This window comes from Sinocyclocheilus rhinocerous, unplaced genomic scaffold (genome assembly GCF_001515625.1).
Source record: "Sinocyclocheilus rhinocerous isolate Xijiao unplaced genomic scaffold, SAMN03320098_v1.1 scaffold1069, whole genome shotgun sequence".
Classification (NCBI taxonomy): domain Eukaryota; kingdom Metazoa; phylum Chordata; class Actinopteri; order Cypriniformes; family Cyprinidae; genus Sinocyclocheilus; species Sinocyclocheilus rhinocerous.
Window position 1 is genome coordinate 191,133 of NW_015635541.1, and position 15,068 is coordinate 206,200.

General features: G+C 35.4%; 1 protein-coding gene across 1 annotated transcript in view; it reads right to left on the reverse strand.

Annotated features, from left to right (window-relative positions):
- Positions 1-10,587, reverse strand: part of opn3 (opsin 3) — a 13,633-nt gene extending 3,046 nt beyond the window's left edge. The window contains exons 1-3 of the mRNA XM_016561759.1: positions 9,988-10,587; positions 6,014-6,333; positions 1,741-1,992 (exon numbers count right to left, since the gene is read on the reverse strand). Of these exons, the coding sequence (XP_016417245.1) occupies positions 1,741-1,992; positions 6,014-6,333; positions 9,988-10,312 (897 nt within the window). The 5' untranslated portion in view covers positions 10,313-10,587. The remainder of the gene's footprint in view (positions 1-1,740; positions 1,993-6,013; positions 6,334-9,987) is intronic.
- Positions 10,588-15,068: the final 4,481 nt, after the last annotated feature.

Genomic DNA, 15,068 nt, shown 5'->3' on the forward strand with positions numbered 1-15,068 from the left:
CACGCACACACACACACACACACATATATATATATATATATATATATACACACATACTATATATATATATATAAAGATTATTAAAATAAATTTCACAAGAAAATACTATCAGTTTTTCTACTTCAAAATCTCATGTTTAATTCAATGTGTTGCTTGCATTTTCTTTGTAATTATTTGTGAAATTAACCAGCAATTTATGAATACAATTTCTAGTGAAATTTACCAGCAATTTCTGAATAAAATTTCTATACTAAATTTTTTTTATTGTAGATAAACGCTGACAATTAAGTGAAACTACAAGACTATAAACTATATTTAAGCACCTGTTAAATGCACTTAAAGCAAATTGGTTTAGGATTGGCAGGTGTCACAAACACTGGTGATTATCTGAAAAGGTCTTTTTAAAGCATTATCCCTCACTTTCAACTCAGGAAGTCCCTAAGGGACATGTAAGGAACACACAGGTTCAGTCATGTGACAATATGTGAATTTGTGTTGCCATGGCGTATTGCACAATATACACATTTTAACAATGTTATTGCACTACGTGCATGTTTAACCTCCAGTGTGAGGTAGTTATTTATTTTTATTCAGTTTGCACATTTTCAAGTTGTGAAAAAAAAAACAATCTAAAAAGTAATTTCTGGTTAAACCATATACTTGAAAAAGTAGAATTTTGATATGTTACAAAATAGTTGTTGTAAAATGTAATGGTCACAGTTATGTGGTTTTGAAATATGTTGTGGCAAAGCAAATAAAATGCAAAACTGTATTACTTCTGAAAAAGGTTTTTGTTTTATCTTCCCAGAAAATTAATAATTTTGATATATGTCGTGAAAAAGCAAATAAACAGAAAAAAACTGACAAAATGTATTTTTTTCAACTGAGAAATAAACGCCCAATGTAACATATATGTAACATTAAAAATTTATCATAAACGCCCAATGTAACATATACGTCACATTACAGATCTTTCACAAGGGGATGTTGTATTTCAAAAACAACTGCAGAAACATGTTATAAGTGGTCCATTTGGTCTGTTTTATATGCCCCATCATTTTCCTATAAGGAGAAATTGGTCCGGGCTCTTATAGATTAATACTAATTTGCCAAGAAATTGCTAGTAAATTTCACAAATAATTACAAAGGAACAGCAAGTAACACTGAATTAAATAGGGAATTTTCGAATTAGTGAAATAATATTTATTTACATTCATTTTTTACAGTGTACATTCTGCTGACAACTTTATTAATTCAGTTTTACTTTTTGTATGAGACACTGTCTGAGCAATTCCACATTTCATAAATTAAAATACTAAATGAAATCAATGATGAAAAACATTGAATATTCCTTTAATATTACACAATAGAAAAAATGAATAATTTGTATATTTTAATACAGTAAAGATTTTCATGTCACAGTTTACAACTTATTTGCATTTTTTTCATTAAAAAATCATTCTACTCCAAAATTCATGGAATAATAGATAAAATGCGGTTAAATGTAGTATAAAATTGTATAAAATTATTATTTATCATTAATTATTTAAAGCAATATTTATTTATTTATTTTACTACATTTATTTAAAATATCAAAGGTTATCTCTTATACAATTTGACAGTTCACAGAAACACTGTATGTTGACTTGTAAAGTTTGTATCTGTGAGGATCACCAGACCTGACTATATAATATACTGTAATAAATGCCCCTCCATCAGAATGAAGTGACCTCTGCTGACCTTTCTGCTCATGAAGGCATAGATGACAGGGTTGTAGGCAGTGCTGGATTTGGCGAAGAGAGAGGGAATGATGGCAACCGTGGGGGAGACGAAACTCTTCCTGCCAAAAGCCTCCAGCATGGAGACCACAGCATAGGGTGTCCAGCACACCAGGAAACAGGAAATCATCATTAGGAACATCACCGCCACTTTCTTCTCATATCGCAGAATCTTAATTGTCTGAACGGTCTGCAGATCCTCGATAGAGCGCAGCTACAGGAAAAGAGCAAAGACATTCTGTCATAAAACCCCTTCATGTTAAAGAATATATTATTGCATGTCCTGGAAAAAAAGAACATGGCTTTAGTCAACCTTTAAGTGGATTTTTGATACAATGTGAAAAAATTAGTATATCATTAATAATTTGATTAAAAAAAAAAGTTTTTAAAGCTTTTAGATTGTAATTTAAAAATGCCTTTCTAAAAGACTTAGAAATCTTACTTAGAAAACACTTGTGATGACAGTAGTATTGGGAACCGCGGTTCTGTGTTATTTAAACATTAGTTTTAAAACAAATGATTTGAAAAAGGTAGATTTTCTTTTAATCTGTTTTATAAGGAAAGTTAAAAATCTAGAAAAGGACATGCAAAAATAATGACATTCTGCAAACATAACATTGCAATACCATTAAAAATGTGGGTAAAAGTTAAACATAATAAAAGGTGCAACCACAAATATCAGAATTTCTAAAATTATTCTAGGGAACAGAAATGATAAAGGATAGAATAGAATAGAATTACTAGCACCACACTGATTATCAGTCAAATTAATGCAGACAATAAAACTTGAATCCCAATTCACACATCCATATCCACAATCTATATGTTCATAGAAATATCCATAGTCAGACTAGGCTGACATACTTAGACTTTAGATGAATATTGCACATAATGTTCCTGATGATGAAGATATATACTTTCCCAAGGTGACTGGATTTGGACAGAGGTCATATGCTGCCCTGCTTGAAAGCATCATGCCCTAAAATCTCTAATGATGCTTCTTTAATTAAACACATTATGTCCTCTGAATCCCGCATGCATGCATTCATTCATTCATTATCATTACACAGCTGCAAGGACGGCAATACAATTTGCTGAGTTTGACTGAGCATCTCTCAAGGCGTCTGGCATTGTGTAACTAACACAGAACTGGGTCAGCACTTGGGGGCGCAATGGTGATGATGTGAACAGCTGGCCGAAGATTTCTCCTGAAATCACTTTATCCGAAGATGGTTTCCCAATCCAGTATAGTCAATCTTATGTTGTTTTTCCTTATGTCATGGATCAATTAAAACTGTCATGCTGCTGACACTGACAGGTATATGCAACTCCATTGATTCACAGATTCATTCATTATTTTTGTTTAATTAACGTCAAGATTTTAGGTTAATATTTGCATAAATATGTAAGGATTTAAGGAAGTGTATAACTTAATGCCTTTGACTGGCCACATTTAAATAACTTTTTAATTCACTAGTTCATATTAAACTGTCCTGTGGTGGAATATGCTTTAAAATGTTGTAAAATCTACAATTCTACTCTATGTAATGTCTCAATTTGAATAACTTCCCATTTTACTTATTCAGTCAAGAATGAATTGGTTCACTAATTCATTCATGCATTTATTGATTCCCTGATTCATTCATGTGCTTGAATGCTGCTGACACTGACAGGTATATGCAACTCCTTCATTGATTCACAGATTCATTCATTATTTTTGTTTAATTAACATCAAGATTTTAGGTTAATATTTGCATAAATATGTAAGGATTTAAGGAAGTGTATAACTTAATGCCTTTGACTGGCCACATTTAAATAACTTTTTAATTCACTAGTTCATATTAAACTGTCCTGTGGTGGAATATGCTTTAAAATGTTGTAAAATCTACAATTCTACTCTATGTAATGTCTCAATTTGAATAACTTCCCATTTTACTTATTCAGTCAAGAATGAATTGGTTCACTAATTCATTCATGCATTTATTGATTCCCTGATTCATTCATGTGCTTGATTCACCGATTCATTAATGCATTTATTGATTCCCTGATTCATTCATGTGCTTGATTCACCGATTCATTAATGCATTTATTGATTTCCTGAATCAGTTATGTATTTATTCAAGCAGTTCCTGGCACACTTAACCATATTTACTCATACGGAACAGAATAATCAAGAAGACACCGATCAAACAGCATTGTAAATCCTTCCTTTACCAACACAGAAATGATGAAATAGTGGATTAAAATAAGTAGTCTGGATTATTAAGAAACTCCTGCTGAGGGGTTGATATCAGAGCAAGAATACCAACACTGTGGTATGTGTTTATGTACTTTCAAGAGAACAGGGGGCTAGTCTGGTATTGTGCCTCATGGGTTTAACTCTTGAGTAATATTGACTTGCTTTCTGCAGTCTGTAAATAGTTCACCTTATGAAACTTATAAAACAATCTAAATTATTAAACATGCTCTCCAAGTTTTTGTTTATGTTTCACTGGCTTTTCTTTATCTCTTTTTTTGACAATTATCAGTGTGGATGCATGAAGTTTGTTGATCAAGTACTTCACATTGCTAATGATACTTAACAACTGATGTTTATCAGTAGCTTTGTTCTTTTCAGTCTATGTAGTTTTTCTGTTTCAAATCAATAATGTTCCTGGATTCAATCCAAACAGAATTGTTGTGTTGTTAGCTGTGCTGGGGTGTGTTTCCCAAAAGCAACTATGGTTCCGTCGTTACCAATAGAGTTCAATGGAACGAACCACCATAGTTAGCTAACGATGCTTTTGGGAAACGCACCCCTGGTGTGTAGTCTGCGGGTTGTTGTGGTTTGTTTCATCGATCCAGTGTTTTTGCACCACTAATAAAAATTATAACAGTTTTTAAACATGTTTGCAGAACACTCTCCCAGTCTGCCATTGGTCAGAAAAACAGACAGTCACGCCCCAAACGTATGCCATTGGATCAGCCAGTGTTGCTGTTTTGGGCAGAATGCTTTCCAGGGGAATCAACCTACAAATAGCTTAATTAAAGCTGTCTCTGTACACAAAGCTAAGATAAGAGAAACGACTGCACACTTCAGTTTGTGGTAAGCACACAATCACTCATGTTGGAGCGGTCATGCTTTCCCCCATCTGGACGGCACACCGATAAAATCTGTTGCACAGGAACTGTGCTGATGAAAATCGCAAGCTATTTACATACACAATCACCATGGCTGCTTATTTGCTGAAGGCACTTTCAGACAATATGGCTTTTAGTGGAAATAGCCCATCAAACAGCAGCATGTCGGCACCTCTGCACTGCTAAATCACAGCAGCTTGACTGTGTGTTTATAAAAGAACAATAGAGAATGACGAAGGTTAAAGACAGAAAGAAAGAAACTGTAAGGTGCCACATGCAAATCACAGATCAGAAATGAGATGAAAAGCGTGAAATCAAGGGTCGATAAAATAAATTTTTAATAAAATTTGCTATTAGTATTTCAAAAAGGTAAAATACTAAGTTTGATGTGTACAAATTCCCTTTATTTAATAATAATAATAGTAATTTACAGTGTGTGAAACACACTATAGTTTTTAATTAGATGGGACTGTTTATTTTTATAGACACTTTGAATTAAATATTCTCTTGAAATGCCTTGTTGGGTGATGATTTTGGAGTTATGGAACTGTGATGTGATATTCTGAACTAGAAGATGGAGGAAGGGGTTGGTGCTGGACAGTATTTTGACCATTCAAATCATTAAAATCATATTTAATTTGAAGCTTGATCAAGTGTAAAAAGTTCTTAAGTTTGATTTTTGTTTTTGTAGTCTGACAAACAAAAGTAAACTGTTGCACTGTTTACACTTCAAATTCTTTGTGCACAAAGAATGAAAAATGGCTTGCAATACCATTATAGTACTAATAATTGATACAGTTTGTCTGATAATTGGATGAAGTGGGATGATCAAGTCAGTTTGTCGTCCCATATAAATCTGAAATAGGAAATTCAACAAAGGTGTAAAAAAAATGCAATTAGCAAATATTCAACCAACTTTGCACATGCAAAAGATTATCTATGGAAGCAACCACCCTAAATCCATGAAAAACCTCCTATCTAGGTAGAAGACTCACTAGCTAGTGTGTTTCTAGCGCATCAGGTAACAGGAAATATATATCTGATACATCCAGACAGGCCAGTGAGAAAATGACTGTTATTATAGCTAAGCACATTGTTGCACCTGTTCGCCTTACCATTTTCACAGTGTACAAGATGTTTCCATAACAGTAGGCCATGACACCCACAGGGACGAAGAAGCATCCGAGGAGGAAGAAGAGAATGAAGGAAGCGTCATTGGGATCTTTGGAAGCCCAGTCGAGGGAGCAGCCTAACTGATGGACTTCCAGCTTGTAGCGGTTCCATCCCAGGAGAGGAGCTCCAGTCCAGGCCAAAGAGTACAGCCAGATGTGAGTGATGGCCCTCCAGGCCCAGGGGAAGTCAATGACCTTGGCATGAACCACACGGATGTAGCGCTCATACGCCAGACCGGAGAGAGTCATGATGGACACGATGCCTTAAAGGACGAGAAGAGAAATAAAAAGACATATAGCTGACTAGAAATAGATAGATACATTCTGTCCTCAAATTCTCATTACCAAACTGTGTCCAGATGTTTGAGTCTGTTTGCCATTCTCATTATTTTTTTTTAGGATTCTTTTAAGATTCTCATTATGGTACTAAACATTCACAAGGATCATCCCATCTGGACACAATTAATTTTTAAAGTTAAATTAGGATAGGTAAGGATGTGCTAATAGAACTAGATGTGGATTCTTTTAAGATTCTTAAGACATATATGGACATGTTCTTGAGAGATTTTGAGATTCACCCAACTCTATAATAAAAATTGGCATCGTGATTTTCTGTAAAGCTGCTTTGAAAACAAGGTGCATTGTGAAAAGCGTTAAATAAAAATAAATACAAAACAATGTGGCTTCTCTCTTTTACAGAAATCAAGCTCCCAGCAAACAGTCTCAAATTCAGCAGATGATGGATTATAGTAATTGGTATCATTTCTAGAAGTAAATAACAATATCTCTGAACTGCAGTATCTGCAGAGACTCACAGACACATTCCCCCAATTACCCAGACATCCACAGTCCTCTGTGACAGAGGCAGGCCGGCGGGGAAGCAGCACTAACGTGTTTCCTCTCAACTGTCAGATGTATTCGCACACACTGAGCTACATCTCATCAAAACTGTTTTTATTTAAATGAGTCAATTCTCAAGGGAGCAAAAATGGAGGTCATAGACACAAATGCCTCTACAAACACAGCCAATTTCACATCTTGGGTCAAAGGAGGCAGTACAGAAGCAATCATGTGTGATGATAATCTTTGGACTTAAAATAGCATCAGGTGTTGGGGGAGCAGATGCCTAAAATGACCATCTATCTTTCAGAAATGAGATTATGGTATGCTCCTCAAAGCATATCCTCTCACAGATGCTTAGTTGATATTCTGCTGGATATTTCTGGACCATTAAAGTGTCATTATCTGACTCCATTTGACCTCATCTTTCCCTGCGCCAGATGGACTTTTATTTCAATAAATGTGTCATAGTTGTTTATGGATGCTTGGATTTGTTTCTTTGCCTGTTGTTGTAAATGGTCACATGATCAAGTGAATCAAATTAAGCATAAATGTTCTTATGACTGTGAAGCTATCTGATATAATTAGATGAGGAAAACATGCATTTCCTTTAGATAATTTGATATGCTCTAAATAACTTGAATTAGATCGGTTTACATGAGTTATATGTTCATACGAAAGACAAAATGACAGTGATTTTTGTTAAAATTGCATTTTCCTATTGAGACAATGTCCCTCCAATCTCACACTAGTGTTTAAAAAGATTTCTCAACAATATTTCAAGTTCTCAGATTTACAAAGATTCCAAAAGTAGTCTATAATCAAAAGTCAGAGATCACAAAATTAACTCAAGTCCTTGCAAGACCAAATGTTTTGAGCTGCTGTACATGCTATGCAGCTCTTTTAGTTTTATTATTAGGTTAACAGCGCTTTCGCTGCATAGCTCCTTCCAGATGACATATGCCCAAAACTTAAGACATTACTCCAATGTGTTGTTCTCATAGATTTTTAAAAGTTATTAATATAATTTGTCATGAGGTAAGTGTTAGAAATCCTGTCAGACTCGCTGCACGCTGCACGCTGCACGCTGCTCCAGAGTGTTTTGTCTCGAGTGAGAAATGTAGGCTAGGTCTCGCGCGCCCATTCAGAAAGTCTAGACATTCACAAAGCTGAAATAACAAACAATCACAATTGTATTAAGTAAAATGTCTGGCAGTTGTGGGGACGGTTGCAACGAGGGGCAGTTGCAACATGGCTTATTTCTTCAATCAGGAAAGAGCTACAGTGATGATAGTCATACTGCACATGCTTAGTTAGCCCCTCATCCTTCCTGGAAGAAATCAGCCACATGTGACCATTCCTTCTACAAAAAATAATTTTCATGGTAAAAAAGTATTTTTTTAATGATCAGATTTTTTGTCACACTGTCTAAGTTGTTTGCGTGAAGCATTATAAAAACATATAATTTTAATCTGTGTTTTCTTAGCTTCTAATAGGCATAGCTAGCATGTGTCAAAGATATTGTGTCAAGCTAATATACCAAGTTTTATCACAGCTGTCAGTGTTGGGACAGTTGCAACACGCTGTTGCAACCATCCCAACATGCTGTCCCTTACCACAACACTGATGTAAAAGCTATGCCATTACATTACAAAATTGTAATTTTATGGATTGGTAAAGAACCCCTTTCAATAGTCAGGTATCTCACCTTTTTTATTTAAGTAAATAGGATAAAAATCAGTTTGAGTCTAAGGTCGACTAATTTCCTTCATTCTCACCCTCTCTGTCACACACACACACACACACACACACACACACACACACTTACACCTATAAAGTCAGTTACATAAAATGGTAGATTTGTCTAATTTGAATTTTTAAAAGTAAGACTGATTACCTGGTAACTGCTAGTTAGTCAAACTAGTTCTTAAGACACAGTTTTAACATAGTGGCTATGAACTGGCCCCAGTTCAGTAAACTTTCACAGAGGTTAACAGAAGTAGGCTATTATTATTAAATTTCAGTGTCTTGATTTTGATTAAATTAATATTTTGTGGTTCAGATATATTGTAATAATTATCCAAAACATGGTTTTTACTTATTACTTTAAAATGTTTCCCCCCCATTTACTAAACTTTGTTTTTATACAGCCAACTTAACTTATCAAAGACCCTGTCTGTCCACAAATAAAATACAGAAATCGTAAAATGATATTTAAAAAATAATTTAGGAATTAATTACATTTTAATGAATGTTGCAACTGCCCCTGTGGACTGTTGCAACCGTCCCCTCTTATGGGGTAAGTTGCAACATTTGACTTTGTCTATTCAAGTATAAATTGTATGTATATTGTCATATGTACACATGTTACAGTAGTGTGGGTGAGTAGCTGACAGATGTGGCTTTATTGTATTAAAATTTTGGCTTTCTAATACAAACAGTCTCTGAGAAACTAAAGGAAATGCAAAAAGTGTTGCAACCGTCCCCACTCTCCCCATGTTGGTAGGGTGCTACTGTTCACTGCGTCGGTTCCAAATAAAACGTTATAGTTTATTAGTCCGGTTTTGTTTCCCTGGTAAAACACGTTATATTGACCCACTATAGGTACGGAGCGGCAACGATAATTTGTAATGGTTTTATTTCGCTAATAATGTTTTTAAATAGCTGTACTTTCTGGAGCATTTCGTAGCGCCAAGTTCCGTAATGCAGTCAAAATGCTTCGTTGTGACATTGCAGCGTTTTGTTCTTAACATTTTAGCACAACGCTCGCCTTCATAAGACCACTTAGCCTATTGACATGACAACTGACCGAGAACACTTGTAAAAATTAAAAAGTTTTCAGATAATAGATCAATAACATACAATGTAGCCTAAAAGACGAACTGACTGCAATGACCAACACCATTAAGAGACAAACAAATTGGCTCTTCAAGTGTCTGAATTGTCTTTCTTGATCTAATGAAGGAAACATTCGTTGGAAATAAACATGTACGAATAACTTTTTTTTTAAAATTCAAAGTAGGCTGCTTGAAAACTTAGGTGACTATCAATACATTAGGACTAAAGACAGAACTGACCGAATAAACTGTTGCTGAATCCATCCCAAACACAAGTGGCAGAATTAAAGATCCATCTTCTCTTCACACACGAGACGAATGTGAAATTAACTCCGGTGATTGACACCAGCAGATCGCTGACACTTATATTCAATATTAACAAATTAGTTGGTGTTCGGAGTCTCTTGAACCTGTAGTAGAGAATAATGACGATGATATTATTACAGAAGCCCAGGACACCGATAGATCCGACGGTGAACGTCAGGAGTTTATAAGTCTCATCGGCGAAAATATAATCATAATCCCCAAGGTTAGTCTCAGGTGATGTTTCATTAAAATAATTCATTTCTTTTCTAAGTGAATGTCCAGCATGGTGACTGAAAGTGACCCGATTTAGCGGCCGTCCAGAAGCAATCAGGACAGAATCGACTAGTGATTGTAGTTCAGTGTGTCAGTAAGGTTGAACTCGTCTCAGAAAAATCCAGAGAAATGCACGAAAGTTCCTCCTGGATTGACAAGAGACCTTCCAGCGTTTCCTATGACTGACTAGCACTGCAGATTGAACGCAAAGTGTATAGTGCGCTGTTATGAACACTAATCACAGAGACGGTGATGCTCCGCTTCTACTGTGCTGTTTTGAAAACTTACAACAAGAACGGCGATGATGTATTAAATATTGCAGAGAGAGAGAGAGAGAGAGAGAGAGAGAGAGAGAGATCGAATAGTAACAATGCTGTCTTCTTAAATGTGCTGTGAAAACACGATTAGTATAGCCTATATAATGCACTGTTATGAACAGAACGCAAAGTAGTGCGCTGTTATGAACACTAATCACAGAGACGGTGATGCTCCGCTTCTACTGTGCTGTTTTGAAAACTTACAACAAGAACGGCGATGATGTATTTAATATTGCAGAGAGAGAGAGAGAGAGAGAGAGAGAGATCGAATAGTAACAATGCTGTCTTCTTAAATGTGCTGTGAAAACACGATTAGTATAGCCTATATAATGCACTGTTATGAACAGGAATCACAGTGACGGTGATGTTCTGCGTTGCGCTTACTGCACTGTTTCGAAAACTTACGACAAGAATGGTTATGATGATCAGTATTTAATGCGTTGAGAGAAAAACTAGTTGAGATGATGCTCAGCACAGCCTACTGCGTTGTTCTGAAAAATAATGGAAGCAATATTCAGTAGCCTATTTTATGTGCTGATATGAAAACTGAATGGTGATGATATGAACAATCACATTGATGGTGATGTTCAATATCTACTCTGTTGTTTTAAAAACTTATGACAGTAATGACATTCAGTATTTTATAAGCTTATGTGAAGTGTAATAGTGATATAAAGCCGTATAAAATGCACTATTATGGTGCTTATGCTTGGAATGGTTATATGAAGAATAACAACAGTGACAGTAGGCTAATGTTCAAATGCTTTTATGAACACTAATGGCAGTATGAGTGATATTCAGCATTTAATGTGCTTTTATGAGCACTAATAGTGAAGATATGTAGGCTAATATGCTGTTAAGTGAACTAATGAGAGTAAGCGTTATGTTTAGTATTGGACTGGAATGAGCAGTCTGTTTGTTGCATATTTATGAGACAGACAAAATAAATCAGCTAAAGTAAATCAACCATTAGTCATGAAAAGGTTATGAACTTTCACATTTAATTTAAGGGTCAGAGAGAAGGAAGTACAGTAAGTGGTAAAATTAATACGGTGTAAGAAACTTTAAGTGGGCTTCAGGGAAAAACAAAAAACTAAAAAAATGAACCCTGAGCTGCAGTGTGAAAAGTGTGATTTTTAGAGGATCCCATGGGAATGTTTGTTACTCAGTTTCATCTGGCACTGCTGAAGAATCAGACTTTAAAATTAAAGCAAACAAACTCTACAAACATTCCCTCCAGTGTTGGAATTATTAATATTTAAAAATACAGTTCAACAATATTTTAAGCTTTAAAAAACCTAGTGCCCATTTTATACTGCCTGGGTTATTAAACAACCTCAGACAGCCAAAGAGGTGATGCTTTTGCTCCCTTTTTTCAATTACAAACATGCAAATGAAGCACAGGTGATTGGGGAGCATCATCATGATTAATAATGCCCCTGCAGATTTCAGCCAGTGAAGGCTGGTTCCAATGTTTCACCGCTCATTACATGTCAGCTGTTAACATCACATCACACTCATCTCCTTCAGGCAAGACTAATGGTGTGTTCAAGTTATGTCGGATAGATCGTATTTACGAGTTGAACGCACATGAACGCCAACACAAAGTCGTTATTACGAGTGGGAAACTCGAAATTTTCTTTAAGCCCCGAGTTTCCAAGTTGGGGGCGTGTCAATGAGAAACATGGCGGAATCGATGGATGCAACGTCTGTAGCTGATGGTAAATTTTTGTTTAAATTGATAGTTTAGTAGTCCTATAAACTTAAATTGGTCATGTTCTTGTTACGCAGCTAGTTAATGAAATCAAAGTTAAAAAAGCCCAAACCTGTTCCTGGAGATCTACCTTTCTGCAGAGTTCAGCTCCAACATAACTGAACCAACTAATTAGGATCTGAAGGAGCACTTGATAATTAGGCTACAGACAGGTGTGTTTGATCAGGGTTGGAACTGAACTCTGCAAGAAGGTAGATCTCCAGGAACAGGGTTGGGCACCCCTGCTATAGAAAGTACTACCAAATGTTGCAATAATTAAGATTTTTTAAATGTTTTTGAAAGAAGTCTTTTAGGCTTACTAAGTCTGCATTTATTTGATCAAAATACAGTAAAATTAGAAGTATTGTTAAATATCATTATCCTAAAATTTAAAATAATCTGTTTTCTGTAGCTATGAATATATTTCAAAAAGTAATTTATGCCTGTGATGGCAAAGCTTTTTTCAGCATTATTACTCCAGTCTAAAGTGTCACATGATCCTTCAAAAATCATTTTTAATATGCTGTTTCCAAACATAGTATATACAGTATATGCACAATATAGCCTATACAATACACTGTATATATATATATATATATATATGCAATGCATAGTGTGTGTGCATTGCATACTATATGTACAGAGATAAGAGTATGGTATATGATTCTGAGCACAGCCATAATGCAGTTGACCCATTTTTTAACTACTCTCTTTGTTTACGTGAGGCTTTTGATTTAAACCCCATAGTAGAACCGAGGATTCACAAGAACCTGAAAATGTGCAAACTGTACAATTATTTCAGCAGCTTGCAGTCGAAACTTTGATCTTTGACATGAAAATGTGTTTCATAAGAGGTTCTTCTCAGTACAGCTCTACGTTTGTGAAGAAAATATTCCTTGTTGATGAACTGGGTCACTGTTTATAAGAATTATCCCAATTGTCCTAGAACATTCTTAATATAAATAATCTATTATGTACAAATCTGAGTTCTTATTGGAACAACATCAGAGAATTTTATCAGCATTTTATCTTCCCTGCCCAGTGATATTTTCACAGCTCCCATCAGTGTTTAGAAGAAACTCTAGAGGTGTGGAGAAAGATTTGATTTATTTACAAGCTTTTTGAAGGACTTGTCTCTGAAATCAGTGGGAGTGTGAAAACAAAACATTAAAGACGAGCTGTTGTAGCTGTCAGATCTCATTGACGCTTCCGCAAACTCAAAGACAGTGATGCACACGGTCTGACAAACTGCATTGGTTATCTTACGTCTTATCGGAGATTGTGGCGATTAATAACTTAAATTTTAGTCGCACATCATACGGCTTCAAAAGACTAGGAATATGAATCACTTTTATGGTGCTTTTTTTTTGTCAGCCATAGTTCCTATATATTTGCTGTATAGAAAAGAGCAAAAGTAATAGGTTTGGAATTACATGAGGGTGAGTAAATTAAGAATCTTCTTTTCTGCACTGCAAAAATAAAGAACATTTTATTGCAGTATATCTTACAAGAAAATGGTATTTCAGTCTTTCTGCTTCAAAATGTCACATTTAACTCAATGCATTACTTGCTATTTCTTTGTAATTATTAGTGAAATTTACTTAATTTTGGGGTGAAAAGTGTATGATTTTTTTCAGCGTGTGAACTATTCCTTTAAATGCACATTTTGCAGACTTTTGAGAACGTATGATTTAACTATTGATTTTAGCAGGTTCATGTGGTGTTTTATGTGACAGAATATCTAATTTTGATGCTCTCATGTGAAAACCCTTGATGATTCAACTCCGTATGCTGTGTTTTCAGTAATTACCTAAATAGTTTGTTCCCCTCACATCCTCATCTGACTCACGTCACTGGAAACTGGGTCATTTCATACATGCATCTACTCTTTGTTTCTCCTCTCTCTCTCCCTCTCTCTCTTTAATAAGAAGCGAATTATACAGTTTACGGCACAGCACACCGACTGCTGAATGGAGTCTAGGAGTTGGGATGTGAATGAATCCCTACAATCCCTGAAGGGAAATAAAACTACACAATGGCCCAATTCTCTCTCTCACTCTCTTTGTTTTTGTCATCTACGCCCATCCATTTCCCTACATGCACAGGAATGTTTCATACATCCAAGCTCATGCATGTTAATGCCATGCTATGTTTAGGTGATGGCATGTCTGCCCTTTCTCAGGCTGATGTACCAGCCTTCAGAGATCAGAGATCAAAGCTGGGATGAATTTCCATGGGGTATTGGTGAGAGGAGTTGTCTGACAGGCAAAAGGGAAAGTGTCTCAATGAAACACACTTCTTATTTAAAAACAGCTTCACAGCGGCATAACATCATTATATTTTCACTATTAGCTGTAAACCGGTTACCTCGTCCTCGCCTGAATATGTTTGTAGATTTGTGTTTGATGTTATCTCTGGAATGGAAATATTGATATTTTGTTCGTAAAAATCATACTTTTAAAAAAAATCTTATTTCAGTTAATGCCATAAAACTAGTGAGCTAAGCAGTGTACACTGGCTGAAGACACAAAAAGCGGAGGAACAAGCAAACCGAATCAATTGAGTGAGTTTATGCTGGATCCGCTCCGGTTGATTCAAACTTTTGACCTCACAAATCATTTGATTCTGATCGATAGGCCTACTTCGGTTTGTGTATTGCAAATCATTTGATT